The 19,777-nt window shown below is 50.0% G+C and overlaps 2 protein-coding genes across 3 annotated transcripts in view; one reads left to right on the top strand and one right to left on the bottom strand.

Annotated features, from left to right (window-relative positions):
- Positions 1-197: 197 nt before the first annotated feature.
- ing1 (inhibitor of growth family, member 1) lies at positions 198-6,905 on the top strand. 2 transcript variants are annotated; one of them, XM_085998347.1, is made up of 2 exons: positions 198-730; positions 5,676-6,905. In XM_085998347.1, exons 1-2 carry the CDS (start codon positions 595-597, stop codon positions 6,368-6,370), a joined length of 831 nt encoding a protein of 276 aa, XP_085854473.1. In that variant the 5' UTR covers positions 198-594; the 3' UTR covers positions 6,371-6,905. The 2 variants fall into 2 exon arrangements, with proteins under 2 accessions (XP_085854473.1, XP_085854474.1); XM_085998348.1 differs by lacking the exon at positions 198-730 and adding an exon at positions 2,666-4,130.
- Positions 6,622-19,777, bottom strand: part of LOC147111391 (uncharacterized) — a 24,232-nt gene continuing 11,076 nt past the window's right edge. The window contains exons 3-4 of the mRNA XM_085999882.1: positions 10,482-10,718; positions 6,622-7,201 (exon numbers count right to left, since the gene is read on the bottom strand). Coding sequence (XP_085856008.1) covers positions 10,602-10,718 — 117 coding nt within the window. The 3' untranslated portion in view covers positions 6,622-7,201; positions 10,482-10,601. The remainder of the gene's footprint in view (positions 7,202-10,481; positions 10,719-19,777) is intronic.

Raw genomic sequence — 19,777 nt, 5'->3', positions numbered from 1 at the left:
ATGTGATTGGGCGAAATGCCACGCCAATCACTAGATAACATGAAGGGGGGTTTGAATTTTTTTTGTCGGGCGGAGCGCAGCCGAATCTACTTTTTAAGGGAAAAGTGCGGCTGAAAGATCCAGAGGGAGGGTGGAAAGAAAAAAAAAGAGATGGGCTGGAAATAGAAGAAAGCGGGGCGGCGACGTCACAATGGTATGGTAATGAGCGGGGCGGGGCCGGCTGGGCGGCGGGCGCGCAGGCGCGGTGGGGCCCAGTCTCTCCCCGGGCCCGAGTGTCCACGCTGGATCCAGAGCCCGGAGCCCGGAGCCAGTGCCGGGATCGCACTGTGCCGGCCAGAGCCAGGCCAGAGCGGGACCCGCCTGCAGCCGCCGCCGCTCCACCGTGTGTGTGGGGAGAGGGGCCCCCACAGCCCGGCCCTGCCCAGCCCAGCCCAGCCCACTCAGCCTCTGCATTTTATTGTTAAAAATCAAGAGTGAGCAGCAGGAGGAGGAGGTGCAAACCTTGCACTTGTAGCAGAAAGAGAGAGAGAGAGAGAGAGAGAGAAAGTCTGCCTCCCCACCTTCCCCAACACATCAACAAATGTAGCTTGCAAGATGCTGAGTCCTGCGAACGGGGAGCAGACGCAGGTTGTGAGCTATGTGGAGGACTATCTGGAGTCCATCGAGTCTCTGCCTTTTGATCTCCAGAGGAACGTGTCTCTGATGAGGGAAATCGATGCAAAATACCAAGGTAAGGAGCCCCGGGGGCTGCAGGATCATCTCTCTCTCTCACACACACACACACACACACACACACACACACACACAGCCCGAGAGAGAGTGAGCGCAGCGTCAGTGCTGGGGCGGAACAAAAGAGCAGCTTCACAACACCAGCCATTTTGACAGAAAGAGGGGTAAATGTGGAGCCCGGGGAGGGAGGGAGGCAGGGCTGCGGCCGCTCCCCGGCCCCCAGTGTCAGCAGGCGGCTGGTGGAGGGGGGCCCCGGCCCGGCCCCCGGGACTGGGATCTACCCTCCCCGCTCCGGGAGCCGCTTTAAAGGGGCAAAGATAGAGTCACCGGGGCGGGAAGGCGAGAGCCCGGGGCCGGCGGTCCCCCCGGGTGGAGGGGCCAGTGGAGCCGGGCTGCGAGTGCGCGGGTGGCCGGGGTGAAAGTTTAGATTGGACCGGGCGGAGCCGGGGCTCTCAGCTCCACTCTCCCCGCCGCCCCGCTCTGACTGGAGCCCCGTCGCCGCGCCGCTCGCCCTCTTATAGCCCCTGTCCCGTATTAGCATAGGCCCGCCTCCACCCCGCTCATTGGCCGCCCCCTTTCCATGTTCGCTTCGCCGCGCCTCCCGATTGGCCGTGCTGCCTGCCAGTCACTGACGCTACGGTGGAAGGCGGGACGCTGGGCCGCGCCTCCTGATTGGGCGCCGCGCCTGCCAGTCACCACTGGGGCTTGGGGGGCGGAGCGCCGCGCTCTGATTGGCCGGGATGCTCCAGTGGGCGGCTCGAGCGCTGATTGGGCGGGCGGTCTGTCAGTCGGGGCAGGGGGGACGGGCTTCGGGTGGCCCCGCCCATGCCGCCTCTTCCGGCTCCATTTTAGGCCCCGGCCGCCGCCCAGCTCACAGTCCCAAGGCTCCGGCCGTGGGATCCGAGCCCGGCTTATGGCTGTTTTCAGCTTCTCGCCAAGAGACTCGGTCAGAGTGTGGGTTTGGGTCAGAGAGAGAGTGGGTTAGGGTCAGAGAGTGTGGGTTAGGGTCAGAGAGAGAGTGTGGGTTAGGGTCAGAGAGTGTGGGTTAGGGTCAGAGAGAGAGTGGGTTAGGGTCAGAGAGTGTGGGTTAGGGTCAGAGAGAGAGTGGGTTAGGGTCAGAGAGAGTGGGTTAGGGTCAGAGAGAGTGGGTTAGGGTCGGAGAGAGAGTGGGTTAGGGTCAGAGAGAGAGTGGGTTAGGGTCAGAGAGTGGGTTAGGGTCAGAGAGAGAGGGTTAGGGTCAGAGAGAGTGGGTTAGGGTCAGAGAGTGTGGGTTAGGGTCAGAGAGTGTGGGTTAGGGTCAGAGAGAGAGTGGGTTAGGGTCAGAGAGAGTGGGTTAGGGTCAGAGAGAGTGGGTTAGGGTCGGAGAGAGAGTGGGTTAGGGTCAGAGAGAGAGTGGGTTAGGGTCAGAGAGTGGGTTAGGGTCAGAGAGAGAGGGTTAGGGTCAGAGAGAGTGGGTTAGGGTCAGAGAGTGTGGGTTAGGGTCAGAGAGTGTGGGTTAGGGTCAGAGAGAGTGGGTTAGGGTCAGAGAGAGTGGGTTAGGGTCAGAGAGAGAGTGGGTTAGGGTCAGAGAGAGAGTGGGTTAGGGTCAGAGAGAGAGTGGGTTAGGGTCAGGGAGAGAGTGGGTTAGGGTCAGAGAGAGAGTGGGTTAGGGTCAGAGAGAAGAGTGGGTTAGGGTCAGAGAGTGTGGGTTAGGGTCAGAGTGTGGGTTAGGGTCAGAGAGAGTGGGTTAGGGTCAGAGTGTGGGTTAGGGTCAGAGAGAGTGTGGGTTAGGGTCAGAGAGAGTGTGGATTAGGTCAGAGAGAGTGTGGATTAGGTCAGAGAGAGTGTGGATTAGGGTCAGAGAGAGTGTGGGTTAGGGTCAGAGTGTGGGTTAGGGTCAGAGTGGGTTAGGGTCAGAGTGTGGGTTAGGGTCAGAGAGAGAGTGGGTTAGGGTCAGAGAGAGTGTGGGTTAGGGTCAGAGAGTGTGATGGAGACGCACTGCCGCCAGCTATCTGTCTGCCCCATTAATGCATTTTGAGTGTCTGGCCTCCACGATCTCAGGCCCTGCGGTTTGATCCCTGGGGCCTGGCCATGGATCACAATCTCCAGCAGCAGCGCCTGCCCGGCTGGCTGCTCTGACAGAGAGGAATAGGAGGAGGCCATTCAGCCCCTTGAGCCTCTTCTGCCATCCAATGAGATCATGGCTGATCTGTGACCTACCTCCATATACCCGCCTTTGGCCCATATCCCTAATACCTTTGGTTAACAAAAAGCTATCAATCCCTGATTTAAAATTAACAATTGCCATTTGTGGAAGAGAGTTCCAAACTTCTACCACCCTTTGTGTGTTGAAGTGTTTCCTAACTTCACTCCTGAAAGGTCTGGCTCTAATTTTTAGACAATGCCCCCTTGTACTGGAATCACCAACCAGCGGAAATAGTTTCTCTATCGACCCTATCTGTTCCCCTTAATATCCTGAAAACTTCGATCAGATCACCCCTTAACCTTCTAAATTCCAGGGATTACAACCCTAGTTTGTGTAATCTCTCCTCGTAACTTATCCCTTGAAGTCTGGGTATCATTCTGGTAAACCTACGCTGCACTCCCTCCAAGGCCAATATATCCTTCCTAAGGTGTGGTGCCCAGAACTGCTCCCAGTGCTCCAGGTGTGGTCTAACCAGGGTTTTGTACAGCTGCAGCATAACTTCTACCCCCTTGTACTCTGGTCCTCCAGATGTAAAGGCCAGCATTCCATTAGCCTTTTTGATTATTTTCTGTACCTGTTCATGACATTTTAATGATTTATGTACCTGGACCCCTGCAGTCTGTGAAACCGAGAGGAAGCATCAAAACCCTCGCCTGCTTGAGGGGGGAGTTTCAGAGCATTGGGATTAATAATCAGTTCTCGACATGAAGTTTAATAATTGGTCATAGTTGTTAATAAAGCGCACGCCTCGCACTGGAGTCTTTGAATCAGAACTTACTGATGGTGCGATTTGGAACTGACTAGATAATAAACAGGATTACAGGTTCTCACTTTTGAAAACATTTTCCATTAAGTATGAGCAAAATCATCATAAAAGTTTATGCTTTTGTATTCTCACCTTTCCGATTTAATGTTTATGTTTCTCAATTTGAATCCAAGTGGTTGCAGTGACTACCAAAGACCACAGTTGTTCGGACATTGGCACGCTTATTGTTTTTAGTTTATATATTGTGTCATATTTGACCCTGAAATGAGCTTCCGACCACATATTCACAGCATAACTAAGACGGCCTATTTCCACCTCCGTAACATCGCCCGTCTCCGCCCCACCTCAGCTCATCCGCTGCTGAAACCCTCACCCCTGCCACTGTTACCTCTAGACTTGTGTCTGACTACACTCCTGTGAAGCGCCTTGGGATGTTTTACTTCATTAAAGGTGCGATATAAATGTAAGCTGTTGTATATGAAAGGAAATTCTTCCTCGAGGTTAGAGATTTTGTTTTGGTGTGGCTGCCCTTTTGCGGTGAAATGTGCTCGGTGCGGCTTTATTCCACCATCACTGCCGTTCACCTCATTAATCCAGCTTGGATTACCCTTTGACCAAACACAAGTTGTTGTTGTTACTGAGGCATTTTTCAAGGTGCTGATTGTTGAGTTCAGATGATTTCCATTGTTCTCGGCGTCTGTATTTGAATATTGTTGGTGGCAACATTAAAAGCTACATTTCTTTGAGGTTTTTTCACTCACTGGTCTTTTTATTTATTATACAGGCGATGAGAAATAAATTGTGCTGCAATAGGATCTGCTGAACTAGATGCCGCGTCACTTAGTGGGTTTTGCACTCCGGGTGTTCTAACTTTAACGCGGGAGTGCTTTCTTTAGCCATGGCTCAGTGGGCAGCACCCTCGCCTCTGAGTCAGAAGGTTGTGGGTTGGAGTCCCACTCCAGAGACTCGAGCACAAAAATCTAGGCTGACACCAGTGCAGTGCTGAGGGAGCGCCGCACTGTCGGAGGGGCAGTACTGAGGAAGCGCCGCACTGTCGGAGGGGCAGTACTGAGGGAGCGCCGCACTGTCGGAGGGGCACTACTGAGGGAGCGCTGCACTGTCGGAGGGGCAGTACTGAGGGAGCGCTGCACTGTCGGAGGGGCAGTACTGAGGAAGCGCCGCACTGTCGGAGGGGCAGTACTGAGGGAGCGCCGCACTGTCGGAGGGGCAGTACTGAGGGAGCGCCGCACTGTCGGAGGGGCACTACTGAGGGAGCGCTGCACTGTCGGAGGGGCAGTACTGAGGGAGCGCCGCACTGTCGGAGGGGCAGTACTGAGGGAGCGCCGCACTGTCGGAGGGGCAGTACTGAGGGAGCGCCGCACTGTCGGGGGGGCAGTACTGAGGGAGCGCCGCACTTTCGGAAGGGCACTACTGAGGGAGCGCTGCACTGTCGGAGGGGCAGTACTGAGGGAGAGCTGCACTGTCGGAGGGGCAGTACTGAGGGAGAGCTGCACTGTCGGAGGGGCAGTACTGAGGGAGCGCTGCACTGTCGGAGGGGCAGTACTGAGGGAGCGCCGCACTGTCGGGGGGGCAGTACTGAGGGAGCGCCGCACTGTCGGAGGAGCAGTACTGAGGGAGCGCTGCACTGTTGGAAGTGCCGTCTTTCAGATGAGACATTAAATCGAGGCCCCGTCTGCCCTTTCGGGTGGGCGTAAAAGACCCCATGCCAATATTCGAAGAAGAGCAGGGGAGTTATCCCCGGTGTCCTGGGGCCATTATTTATCCCTCAACCAACATCGCGTAAACAGATGATCTGGTCATTATCACATTGCTGTTTGTAAGATCTTGCTGTGTGCAAATTGGCTGCTGTGTTTCCTACATTAAAACAGTGACTGCATATCAAAAAGTACTTCATTGGCTGTAAAGCACTTTGGATTGTCCTGAGGTCGTGAAAGGCGCTGTATAAATGCAAGTCTTTCTTCTTTCTTTCTCCAGACATCCTGAAGGAACTGGATGAATATTACGAGAAGCACAAGAGGGAGACGGATGTGGTTCAGCGCAGGCGGATCCTCCACTACATCCAACGGGGTCTGATCCGGAGCCAGGAGCTGGGCGATGAGAAGATCCAGATCGTGAACCAGATGGTGGAGCTGGTGGAGAACCGAAGCCGGCAGGTAGACAGCCACGTCGAGCTCTTCGAAAACTGCGCAGAGAGCAACGACGCCAACAACAAGTCCTCGCTGGACAGGTCCCGGAGCGAGAGCGCGGCACCGGTGGAGAAGCCCAGCGCCAAGAGGTCCAGGAGGCAGCGGAACAACGAGAACCGGGAGAACGCGTCCAGCAACCACGACCACGAGGAGGCCAGCGCGGGAACGCCGAAGGAGAAGAAAGCCAAGACCTCCAAGAAGAAGAAGAGATCTAAAGCCAAGGCGGAGAGGGAAGCGTCTCCTGCGGACCTGCCCATTGACCCCAACGAGCCCACTTACTGCCTGTGCAACCAGGTTTCTTACGGGGAGATGATTGGCTGCGACAATGACGAGTGCCCCATCGAGTGGTTCCACTTCTCCTGCGTGAGTCTCAACCACAAGCCCAAGGGAAAATGGTACTGTCCCAAATGCAGGGGAGAGAATGAGAAAACCATGGACAAAGCGCTGGAGAAATCCAAAAAGGAAAGGGCTTACACCAGGTAGTTCAAGCACCAGCCTTCCGCGATCTGTACAGCAACACAAATTAATGTATATTTATTATTAAAACGTTTGCCTCTTTAGGTGAAAGGATGCTTGGAGTGTCTTTTAAAGGAGCCGTTCCTTCTGGAGACCAGTTATTTTTAATTTTTTTGCCAGTAACGAGAGGGGATTAAAGGAGCCCCGGTTTTTAAGTCTCGTGTCCAGTTCATGGACTTCTTTTGTTTAGTAAAATAAAACACACTTTCTTGGGAAAATGATTTTAAAAAATGTCATTGTTCATTTATTAACAACACTTCATCCCCACCAGGACAAAAAAAAAATAAAGAGGAGGAATTGGTTTTATTAAAATATTTATCAGAAATAGCTACTTTTTTTTAGTTTCTCAGACGCTGTATAAATGTACAGGTGCGAGCTTTTCATGTATAGTGTACGATTCATCAGCATAGGGGTTTCACCATATTGTAAGAAATAATTTTATTGTTAACTTGTTAACAGAAACTGTACAGCTGTGATATATAAAAAAAAATGACAAATGAAATGCCTGGCAGTTGTGTGTGTGATTTCTGCCTCGTCCAATGGCTGAGGGGCACTGGTGGGGCTAACGATTCCGAGGCAATGCTCTCCACTTTTCCAACCAGTAGCTTGGGAGTCGGTGAACCTGCACCTACAGCTTTCCCTGCGCAGGTTGTTCGGATCTGCTCACACTCGCTCTCTCTCCGACCGTAGCCCACAGCCGAAGCTCACAATATCCCTCCTCTGAGTGGTAGGAGGCGATGGTCGGAGTCTGCCTGTTTGAGTTCTCTCAGCAAGGATTGAGCCCAAGTCGCAGAGGCCCTGAGGTTTGGAAAGTGATTTTATATAAATGTGATTATATATCTGAAATGTTACAGCACAGAAATATCCATATTTACATAATATATTACAAACCTTGTTCACTTCATATATTCAAAATCTTCCTGTTGGGTTTTTGTCACACTTTTACATAAATTCTCACATCTTCACTTATAATGGAAACTGCCAATGTAAACTTGTCACGCTGTAATTACACCCTCCCACCAGTGGTGGCACTGTTTTGTATCTTTCAGCTCCTCAGTCCATACTGCAGCGAAACTCTGCTTCTCACTGCTGTAAGTTTGCTTATTTAATTATCAATCAATCTTGGGATGTGGGTGTTGCTGGCAAGGCCAGCATTTATTGCCCTTGAGAAGGTGGTGGTGAACCGCCGCAGTTCGTGTGCAGTTAGGGAGGGAGTTCCAGGAATTTGACCCAGTGACAATGAAGTAACGGACTTGGAGGAGAGCTTGCAGTGGTCGTGGTTCCATGCACCTGCTGCCCTCGTCCTTCTAGGTGGTAGAGGTCGCGGGTTTGGAAGGTGCTGTCGAAGAAGCCTCGGCAAGTTCCTGCAGTGCATCTTGTATAGATGGTATACACTACAGCCACGGTGCGCCGGTGGTGGAGGGAGTGAATGTTTAAAGTGGATGGGGTGCTGATCAAGCGGGCTGATTTGTCCTGGATGGTGTCGAGCTTCTTGAGTGTTGGAGCTGCACTCATCCAGGCAAGTGGAAAGCATTCCATCACACTCCTGACTTGTGACTTGTAGATGGTGGAAAGGCTTTGGGGAGTCAGGAGGTGAGACACCACAGAATACCCAGCCTCTGACCTGCTCTTGCAGCCACAGTATTTATGTGGCTGGCCCAGTTAAGTTTCTGGTCAATAGTAATTCCAACAATGTTGATGGTGGGGGATTTGATGATAGTAATGCCGTTGAATGTCATGGGGAGGTGGCTAGACTCTCGCTTGTTGGAGATGGTCATTGTGTGGCACGAATGTTACTCGCCACGTATCATTGTCTGAGGAGTTGCCAATGCAGCGATGTCCTGGGACTGAGACAAGTGGCCTCCAACAACGACAACCATCTTCCTTTGTGCTAAGTATGACTCCATACAGTGGTGAAACATAGAAGATAGGAGCAGGAGTAGGCCATTCGGCCCCTCGATACTGCTCCGCCATTTAATGAGATCATGACTGATCATCCAAATTCAGAACCCTGTCCCTGCTTTCTCCCCATATCCCTTGATCACTTTAGCCTTAAGAAATATATCTATCTCCTTGAATATATTTAACTAGCTGGGGGGGCCTGGCGTTGCCAAGGCTTTTTTGGAAAACAGCAGTTTACAGGGCCGCGCGGTTTACGGCCGGCCGCTGCCGCTCCCCCACTCTGTGTCTCGGGCCAAGCGGTTGTGAGGCCCGGCCCGAGTGACCCCAACTCTGAGGGGGAGAGAGAGAGACTGGGGGGGGGAGAGAGAGTAGAGAGACTGGGGGGAGAGAGACTGGGGAGAGAGAGAGAGAGAGAATGGGGAGATAGAGAGAGAGACTGGGGGAGAGAGACGGGGGAAGGGAGAGAGACTGGGGAGAGAGAGCGAGAGAGACTGGAGGAGGGAGAGACTGGAGGAGAGAGAGACTGGAGGAGGGAGAGACTGGAGGAGAGAGAGATGGAGAGAGAGAGACAGAGAGAGACTGGAGGAGGGAGAGTCTGGAGGAGAGAGACTGGGGGAGAGAGAGAGACTGGGAGAGAGAGAGCACGAGACTGAGGGGTGAGAGAGAGAGAGACGGAGAGAGAAACTGGGGGAGAGAGACTGGGGGAAGAGATAGAGAGACTGGGAGACAGAGAGACAGAGACAGAGAGAGAGATAAAGAGACGGGGAGAGAGAGATTGGGGGGGGAGAGAGGGAGAGGGCTAGAAATTTGGTATCACCCCATTTGGAGAGGGAAGGAGAGAGAGACAGAGAGAGAGCGGGAAGGAGAGAGAGAGCGAGGGAAGGAGCGAGAGAGAGGGAAGGAGCGAGAGACAGAGAGGGAAGGAGAGAGAGACAGAGAGGGAAGGAGAGAGAGACAGAGAGAGAGGGAAGGAGAGAGAGACAGAGAGAGAGGGAAGGAGAGAGAGACAGACAGAGACAGGGAAGGAGAGAGACGGGAGAGAGAGAAAGAGTAGAGAGACTGGGGGAGAGAGAGAGACTGGGGAGATAGAGAGAGACGGGGGAGAGAGAGAGCGACTGAGGGGGAGAGAGAGACTGGGGTAGAGAGAGATGGGGAGAGAGTAGAGAGACTGGGGAGAGAGATACTGGGGGAGAGAGAGAGAGACAGACCAGGGGGGAGAGAGAGAGATTGGGGGAGAGAGAGAGAGAGACTGGGGAGATAGAGAGAGACTGAGGGGGAGAGAGAGAGCGACTGAGGGGGAGAGAGAGAGACGGGGAGAGAGAGAAAGAGAGACTGGGGGGAGAGAGAGGAGAGAGACTGGGGAGAGAGAGAGAGAATGGGGAGATAGAGAGAGAGACTGAGGGGGGGGAGAGCGAGCGACGGGGAGAGAGGGAGACAGGAGAGAGATGGGGGAGAGAAAGAGAGAGTAGAGAGACTGGGGAAAGAGAGAGAATGGGGAGAGAGAGAGAGACTGAGGGGGAGAGAGAGATGGGTGAAGGGAGAGAGAGACTGGGGAGATAGAGAGAGCGAGAGAGAGACGGGGGGGAGAGAGAGAGACCGGGGGGTGGGGGGGGAGAGAGAGAGAGACTGAGGGGAGAGAGAGAGACTTGGGGGGAGAGGGAGAGAGTTAATAAGTTGGCCACAACTGCCTTCTGTGGTAGAGAATTCCACAGGTTCACCACTCTCTGGGTGAAGAAATTCCTCCTCATCTCTGTCCTAAATGGCTTACCCCTTATCCTTAGACTGTGACCCCTGGTTCTGGACTCCCCCGCCATCAGGAACATCCTTCCTGCATCTAGTCTGTCTAGTCCTGTTAGAATTTTGTACGTTTCAATGAGATCCCCCCTCATTCTTCTAAACTCTAGCGAATATAAGCCTAATCGACCCAATCTCTCTTAATACGTCATTCCTGCCATCCCAGGTATCAATCTGGTGAATCTTTGCTGCACTCCCACCATGGCAAGAACATCCTTCCTCGATAAGGCGACCAAAACTGCACACAATACTCAAGGTGTGGTCTCACCAAGGCCCTGTACAACTGCAGCAAGATATCCTTCCTCCTGTACTCGAATCCTCTCGCTATGAAGGCCAACATACCATTTGCCTTCTTAACCGCCTGCTGCACCTGCATGCTTACCTTCAGCGACTGGTGTGCAAGGACACACAGGTCTTGTTGCACTTCCCTTTTTCCCAATCTATTGCCGTTCAGATAATAATCTGTCTTCCTGTTTTGCCACCAAAGTGGATAACCTCGCATTTATCGCAGCGGCGACAGGCGGGCGGACCTGCGAGGGACGAGGCAGCTGAGCGGCGGCGGATAAAAGCGGCTCAGAGACCAGGTAGGCCTCAGAGCAGCGGCGGCAGGCGGGCGGACCTGCGGGGAACAAGGCGGCGGTTTTAAAGGCGGCTCCGAGACCAGGTAGGCTTACTGATCTGCAGTCTCCGAGCTCAGAGGGAGGGAGAGAAGTAAAAAGTAATCGAAGCGTGACGTCACCAGAAAGCAGGTAAGTGATTGGTTGGTGAGTATTTCTCTCTTTTTAAGCTTTAACTCTGTGGTTTACAGTTTCTAAGGTCTCTTTGGTGTAGCAGGGGACTGTTGGTAAGCCATTTAACTGTAGTGTAATTGGTGGGATTGATTTGATTTAATTTCAATTAATTAAAGGGTAAGTCATGGCAGGACAGCCCGGCCACGTGGTATGCTCCTCCTGCGCTATGTGGGAACTCAGGGACACTTCCTGTGTCCCTGACAACTACGTGTGCAGGAAGTGTATCCAGCTGCAGCTACTGACAGACCGCATTGCGGCACTGGAGCTGCGATTGGCTGCATACTGGAGCGTTCACAATGCTGAGGACGTCGTGAATAGCATGTTTAGCGAGTTGGACACACCACAGGTAGAGGTTGGACAGGCAGAAAGGGAACGGGTGACCAACAGGCAGAGTACGAGGCGCAGGCAGGTCGTGCAGGGGTCCCCTGTGGACATCCCCCTCTCAAACAGATACACCACTTTGAGTACTCTTGGGGGGGATGGCTTATCAGAGGAAGGCAGCAGCAGCCAACTTCCTGGCACCAGGGGTGGCTCTGCTGCACAGGACGGGAGGAAAAAGAGGGGTAGAGCTACAGTAATAGGGGATTCTATTGTAAGGGGAATAGATAGGCGTTTCTGCGGCCACAAACGAGACTCCAAAATGGTGTGTTGCCTCCCTGGTGCAAGGGTCAAGGATGTCTCAGAGCGGCTGCAGAACATTTTGGAAGGGGAGGGTGAACAGCCAGTTGTCATCGTGCATATAGGCACCAACGATATAGGTAAAAACCGGGATGAGGTCCTAAAAGCTGAATATAGGGAGTTAGAAGGTAAATTTAAAAATAGGACCGCAAAGGTAGTAATCTCAGGATTGCTACCAGTGCCACGTGCTAGTCAGAGTAGAAATAGAAGGATATTTCAGATGAATACGTGGCTAGAGGAATGGTGCCGGGGGAGGGATTCAAGTTTCTGGGACATTGGAACCGGTTCTGGGAAAGGTGGGACCAGTTCAACCCGGATGGTTTGCACCTGGGCAGGGCTGGAACTGATGTCCATGGGGTTGTGTTTGCTAGTGCTCTGGGGGAGGGTTTAAACTAAGATGGCAGGGGGTTGGGAACCTGAGCAGGGGGACAGAGGAAAGGGAAACAAGGATAAAAGCAAAAGAAAGGAAGGAGAAAAACAAAAGTGGCAGTCAGAGAAATCAATGGTTTAAATCAAACATGGCCACAGTAAATAATAATTCTAATAGCTCTAAGAGTGTTAAAAGAATAAGCCTGAAGACTTTGTGTCTTAATGCGAGGAGCATTCGTAATAAGGTGGATGAATTGGCTGCGCAGAGGTAAACGAATATGATTTGGTTGGGATTACGGAAACATGGCTCCAGGGTGGCCAAGGCTGGGAACTCAACATCCAGGGGTATTCGATATTCAGGAAAGATAAGCAAAAAGGAAAGGGAGGTGGGGTAGCATTACTGGTTAAAGAAGGGATTAACACAATTGTAAGGAAGGATATTAGCTCTGATGATGTGGAATCTGTATGGGTAGAATTGAGAAATACCAAGGGGCAGAAAACGTTAGTGGGAGTGGTATATAGACCTCCAAACAGTAAGGCGGAGGTTGGGGATGGCATTAAAAGGGAAATTAAAGAAGCGTGCAATAAGAGCACAGCAGTCATCATGGGTGACTTTAATCTACATATAGATTGGGCTAACCAAATTAGTAACAATACTGTGGAGGAGGAATTCCTGGAGTGTTTACGGGATGGTTTCCTGGACCAATATGTCGAGGAACCAACCAGAGATCAGGCCATCTTAGACTGGGTATTATGTAACGAGAAAGGATTAATTAGCAATCTTGTTGTACGAGGCCCCTTGTGTCGGAGCGATCATAATATGATCGAATTCTTCATTAAGATGGAGAATGAAGTAATTGACTCAGAGACTAGGGTCCTAAATTTAAATAAAGGAAACTACGATGGTCTGAGGAGCGAGTTGGGTAGGATTGATTGGGGAATGTCACTCAAAGCAGAGCCAGGCCTGGTTAGTACCTGGAGGGGTGACCATCAGGGAAGACCAGGTGCAGAAGGTCACGGAAGGAGCCCCGAGGAGGGGCGGTTGGTGAGAAGGTCACGGAAGGAGCCACGGGAGGAGCGGCTGGTAAGCAGGCCCGGGCGGTGGGCTGAAGATGGTCGGACAGGAGGAATGGTGGAAATGGAATGGCGGCGCGCACCGACGCAGCGGCTTTGCTTCTCCCAGTCATGGGAGCTTGCAAGATCACATTTCGTTGTTCATGTACTTGTGCAATGACAATAAAGTTGAATTATTACATTCAAAGACCGCATGGATGAACTACAGAATTTGTTCATCCCAGTTTGGCACAAAAATAAAACAAAAAAGGTGACTCAACCGTGGCTAACAAGGGAAATTGGGGACAGCATAAGATCCAAGGAGAGGACATATAAATTGGCCAGAAAAAGCAATAATCCTGAGGATTGGGAGCAATTTAGGATTCAACAAAGGAGGACAAAGGGATTAATTAAGAAGGGGAAAATAGAATATGAGAGTAAGCTTGCACGGAACATAAAAACTGACTGTAAAAGCTTTTATAGATATGTGAAGAGAAAAAGATTGGTGAAGTCAAGCGTAGGTCCCTTGCAGTCAGAATCAGGGGAATTTATAATGGGGAACAAAGAAATGGCAAACCAATTAAATGCATATTTTGGTTCTGTCTTCACAAAGGAGGACACAAATAACCTCCCAGAGATGCCGGGGAACATAGGGTCTGATGAAAGGGAGGAACTGAATGGAATCAGTATTTTTAGGGAAATGGTGTTAGGCAAATTGATGGGATTGAAGGCTGATAAATCCCCAGGGCCTGATAATCTACATCCTAGGGTACTTAAGGAAGTGGCCCTAGAAATAGTAGATGCATTGCTGATCATCTTCCAACATTCGATGGAATCTGGAACAGTACCCATGGATTGGAGGGTAGCTAATGGTACCCCACTATTCAAAAAACGTGGTAGAGAGAAAACGGAGAATTACAGACCGGTAAGCCTGACATCAGTTGTGGGGAAAATGCTAGAGTCCATTATAAAAGATGCCATGGTGTGGAGATGCCGGAGTTGGACTGGGGTGGACAAATGTAAGAAGTCACACAACACCAGGTTATAGTCCAACAGTTTTATTTGAAATCACAAGCTTTCGGAGCGCTGCTCCTTCATCAGGTGAAGTGGAGAGATGCATAAAGACACAGCTTCTATAGTCAGAGAATAATGCCAGATGATTACAGGTAATCTTTCTAACTGCCATTTATCACACCTCGGCAGAGAGATAATCACAGCAAGCAAAGGTGTGAATGGTGTCCAAACAGGTTAGTCAGGAAAACATTACATCAAAGAAGAATGAGGTGGAGTCAAATGTTGCAGATGCTGGGGTCTGTATGAAAAACAAAAAACAGACAAAAAAACATTTTTTTTTGCTGGGAATTGACACAGATGTGGCCGGACCTGCTGTGATTTCCAGCAAAAAAAAAAATGTTTCTCTCTAATCATTCTGATTAAGTTAATAATTATTATTTAAGTTATTTCAGATAACAAACTGGATTCAAATCGCACTTCACGGAAAACTGGAGCGGGACCAGCCCAGGTTTGATTCTGTTCTGCTGTTTCTCTGAACTTTCCCTGTGATCTGGTGTAACACGTGCGGGGGAGTGACTGCACTGATGGCAGCTCATTGTTAATATAAAACATTCGTTCAATGAAACGAGTGCAATACTGCAGAGGAAGTCTTTGGAAGATTGATTAAGTCATGTTGTAGCAGCAGAGAGTGTGCGGTTTACCGGAAGCTATCAATCATTTTGTACTTTATATTTTTGCAACGAGTAACCTGTTGAATGCTGCCCTCTACTGTAGGGCCTGTAACTTTTCTCGCTCTCACTCACACCATTCTCAATCATTGATACAAAAAGAACATAAGAAATAGGAGCAGGAGTCAGCCATACGGCCCCTCGAGCCTGCTCCACCATACGGCCCCTCGAGCCTGCTCCGCCATACGGCCCCTCGAGCCTGCTCCACCATACGGCCCCTCGAGCCTGCTCCGCCATACGGCCCCTCGAGCCTGCTCCACCATACAGCCCCTCGAGCCTGCTCCGCCATTCAATGAGATCATGGCTGATCATCGACCTCAACTCCACTTTCCCGCCCGATCTCCAGATCCTTTGATTCCCCATGAGTCCAAAAATCTATCGCTCTCTGCCTTGAATATACTCAACGACTGAGCCTCCACAGCCCTCTGGGGCAGAGAATTCCAAAGATTCACCACCCTCTTGAGTGAAGAAATTCCTCCTCATCTCAGCCTTAAATGGCCGACCCCTTATCCCGAGACTATGCCCCTTAGTTCTAGACACTCCAGCCAGGGGAAACAACCTCTCAGCATCTACCCTGTCAATCCCCTTCAGAATCTTGTATGTTTCAATGAGATCACCTCTCATTCTTCTAAACTCCAGAGAGTATCGGCCCAATCTACTCAATCTCTCCTCATAGGACAGCCCTCTCATCCCAGGAATCAATCTAGTGAACCTTCGTTGCACCGCCTCCAAGGCAAGTACATCCTGCCTTAGATAAGGAGACCAAAACTGTGCCCAGTACTCCAGGTGTGGTCTCACCAAGGCCCTGTACAATTGGAGCAAGACTTCCTTACTCTTATACTCCAACCCCCTTGCAATAAAGGCCAACATGCCATTTGCCTTCCTTATTGCTTGCTGTACCTGCACGCTAGCTTTCTGTGTTTCTTGCACGAGAACACCCAAATCTCTCTGAACACCAACATTTGAAAGTTTCTCACCATTTAAAAAATATTCTGTTTTTCTATTCTTCCTACCAAAGTGAATAACCTCACATTTCCCTACATTATACGCCATCTGCCACCTTACTGCCCACTCACTCAGTCTATCGATATCCCTTTGCAGACTGTGTTCTCCTCACAGCTTACTGTCAAACCTAGCTTTGTATCATCAGCAAACTTGGATACATTACACTCGGTCCCTTCATCTAGGTCATTAATATAGATTGTGAATAGCTGAGGCCCCAACACTGATCCTTGCGGCACCCCACTAGTTACAGCCTGCCAATCTGACAAAGATCCGTTTATCCCTACTCTCTGTTTTCTGTCCGTTAACCAATCCTCGATCCATGCTACTATATCACCCCCAACCCCATGAGCCCTAATCTTGTGGAATAACCTTTTATGTGGCACCTTATCGAATGCCTTTTCGAAATCCAAATATACTACATCCACTGGTTCCCCTTTATCTACCCTGCTAGTTACATCCTCAAAAAACTATAATAAATTTGTCAAACACGATTTCCCTTCATAAAACCATGTTGACTCTGCCTAATCATGTTATGATTTTCTAAGTGCCCTGATACCACTTCCTTAACAATGGATTCCAGCATTTCCCCGACGACTGATGTCAGGCTAACTGGCCTGTAGTTCCCTGTTTTTCCTCTCCCTCTCTTGAATAGCGGGGTTACATTTGCAACCTTCCAATCCACTGGGACCATTCCAGAATCTAGGGAATTTTGGAAGATCAAAACCAATGCATCCACTATCTCTTCAGCCACCTCTTTTAGAACCCTAGGATGTAGGCCGTCAGGTCCAGGGGATTTGTCGGCTTTTAGTCCCATTAGTTTCTCTAGTACTTTTTCTCCACTTATATTAATTGCGTTAAGTTCCTCACCCTCATTAGACCCTTGGTTCCCCACCATTTTTGGTTTGTTTTTGTTTCTTCTACTGTGATGACAGATACAAAATATTTGTTTAACTTTTCTGCCATTTCCTTATTCCCCATAATAATTTCTCCTGTCTCAGCCTCTAAGAGACCAATGTTTACTTTTGCTACTCTTTTCCTTTTTACATACTTGTAGAAGCTCCTACAATCTGCTTTTAGATTTCTTGCTAGTTTTCTCTCATTCTATTTTTTCCCTTTTTATCAATTTTTTGGCCAACCTTTGCTGGTTTCTGAAACTCCCAATCCTCATTCTTTGCAACATTATAAGCTTCTTCTTTCAATCTAATGCTATCCTTAACTTCTTTAGTTAGCCACGTTTGGATCACTTTTCCCATGGAGTTTTTGTTTCTCAATGGAATGTATTTTTGTTGAGAATTATGAAATATTTCTTTAAATACTAGCCACTGCTTATCTACCACCATACCTTTTAATCTATTTTTCCAATCTACCTGAGCAACTCTCCCCTCATACCTATGTAATTGGCTTCATTTAAGCTTAAGACTCTAGCTTCGGACTTAGGCAAGTCACTCTCAAAATTAATGTAAAATTCTATCATATTATGATCACTCTGCCCCAGAGGATCCTTTACTATGAGATTGCTAATTAACCCTGTCTCATTACACAGTACAAGATCTCAAATAGCCTGTTCCCTGGTTGGTTCCATGATATATTGTTTTAGGAAACTGTCCTGAATGCATTCCATGAACTCATCCTCCAGACTAACTTTACCAATTTGATTTGTCCAGTCTACATGAAGATTAAAGTCCTCCAAGATAATTGGATTACCTTTGTTGCAAGCTCCTACTATTTCTTGATTAATATTCTGTTCAACAGTACAGCTACTTTTAGGAGGCCTATATAGCACGCCAGTGTTTTCTGCCCCTTGTTAGTCCTTATCTCCACCCATACTGATTCTACTTCCTGATCTTCCGAGTCGAGATCCTTTCTCGCTACTGTCCTTACGTCATCCTTTATTATCAGGGCTACTCCCCCTCCTTTTCCATTCTGCCTGTCTTTTCGAAACGTCAAGTACCCTGGAACATTTAGTTCCCAACCTTGGCCACCTTGCAACCACGTCTCTGTAATGGCTATTAGATCAAACCCATTTATCTCTATTTGTGCCACTAGTTCATCTATCTTGTTATGAATGCTTCGTGCATTCAGTTAAAGAGCCTTTAATTTAAATTTTTTACCATTATTCCCTGCTTTGACCTTATTCTCTGCTGCACTGCCACCGTTAAACTCTCTGGCCTAGAAATTCAGTTGCGTTTGCGCCCACTTATTGGCTATAAAGTGGTTTGCGCCTGAAGTTTTTTATCGCCCGAAATTCAGATGGACCCTAACATCGGCGTTAGCCGGTAGTGCCGCGCCGGCACCGATGACGTCATCGGTGTGCGCAGCGCCCCGGTTGCAATGCTATTCCGGCCCGATGGCCAAATTCAGTTGCGGACGCCTCGCCCGTGGCAGCCGCAAACAGCGTTTGTGAAACGGGGTCTTGCAGCTCCGAAAGGCCGGCGCATAAAGGTGGAGCGGCGGCCGGCCGCTTTCCCGGCGGCCGCCTGCCCGCACCTCCCTCCCCGGACTCCTGCACCACCCCCCCGCGGCATTGATGTCTGAGTCCCGCGAGCCCGGCACTTCTCCGTGGTGCCGGGCTCATTTGCCGGGGGAATCCACCGGTGATCTGATGGCTGCAGGCAGCTCCTCCTTAAGAGAAGGAGGAGGCCTGCAGTACCCCAGCCTGCCGCACCGCATCGGGTGCCGCAGCAGGAGCTGGACGCCTGAAAGTGACATTCATCGCCCCTAGCGAGGCGGCCAAACCCTGCAATAGCGCCCGCCGCCGTCTTGGCCCGTCGCAACTGAATTTTAGGCGGGCGCTACGGGAATCCTGGCGAGCGCAAAATTTCGGGCGCAAAAGACCTGGCGGGGCCATACCGAATTTCTAGGCCTCTGTCCCTTCCTGTCACACTCTGCTTATTTTTACCCAAATCGCTACACTGCTCTACTGCCTTAACCTTTCTCTTCAGATTTCTAAATTTCCCCTCACCTGACCACCCACCACCCCCCCTCCCATTTTTTAAATTTAAAGCTCAATCTACAGCCCTAGTTATTTGATTCGCCAGGACGCTGGTCCCAACCCAGTTTAAGTGGAGCCCATCCCAACGGAACAGCTCCCTCTTTCCCCAGTACTGGTGCCAGAGTCCCATGAATTGAAACCCCTTCCTCCCACACCACTCTTTGAGCCACGCCTTTAACTCTCTGATCTGCTTGACCCTATGCCAATTTGCACGTGGCTCAGGTAGTAATCCAGAGATTATTACCCTTGTGGTTCTGCTTATTAATTTAGACCCTAGCTCCTCAAACACCCTCAGCAGAACCTCATTCCTAGTTCTACCTATGTCGTTGGTTCCTACATGGACCACGACAACTGGATCCTCCCACTCCAAGTTCTTCTCCAGCCGCGAGAAGATATCCTTAACCCTGGCACTGGGCAGGCAACACAGCCTTCGGGACTCTCTTTCGCGGCTGCAGAGAACAGTATCTATCCCCCTGACTATACTGTGCCCTACTACTACCACATTCCTTCCTTCTCCCCCCACTTGGATGGCCCCCTGTACCAAAGCAGACCAATTAAATACATACTTTGGTTCTATCTTCACAAAGGAGGACACAAATAAACTCCCAGAGATGTCGGGGAACATAGGGTCTAATGAGAGGGAGGAACTGAATGAAATCAGTATTTGTAGGGAAATGGTGTTAGAGAAATTGACAGGATTGAAGGCCGATAAATCCCCAGGGCCTGATAATCTACATCCTAGGGTACTTAAGGAAGTGGCCCTAGAAATAGTAGATGCATTGCTGGTCATCTTCCAAAATTCTATAGACTCTGGAACAGTTCCCATGGATTGGAGGGTAGCTAATGTAACCCCACTATTCAAAAAAGGTGGTAGAGAGAAAATGGGGAATTATAGACGGTAAGCCTGACATCGGTAGTGGGGAAAATGCTAGAGTCCATTATAAAAGATGTAATAGCAGAGCACTTGGAAAATAGTGACAGGATCGGACAAAGCCAACTTGGATTTACAAAAGGTAAATCATGCTTGACTAATCTACTGGAATTTTTT

The sequence above is a fragment of the Somniosus microcephalus genome, chromosome 10 (assembly GCF_052327205.1).
Source record: "Somniosus microcephalus isolate GS21.2 chromosome 10, FLI_Smic_1.0, whole genome shotgun sequence".
In the NCBI taxonomy this organism is placed as follows: Eukaryota; Metazoa; Chordata; class Chondrichthyes; order Squaliformes; family Somniosidae; genus Somniosus; species Somniosus microcephalus.
This window is presented reverse-complemented; position numbering and strand designations above follow the sequence as displayed.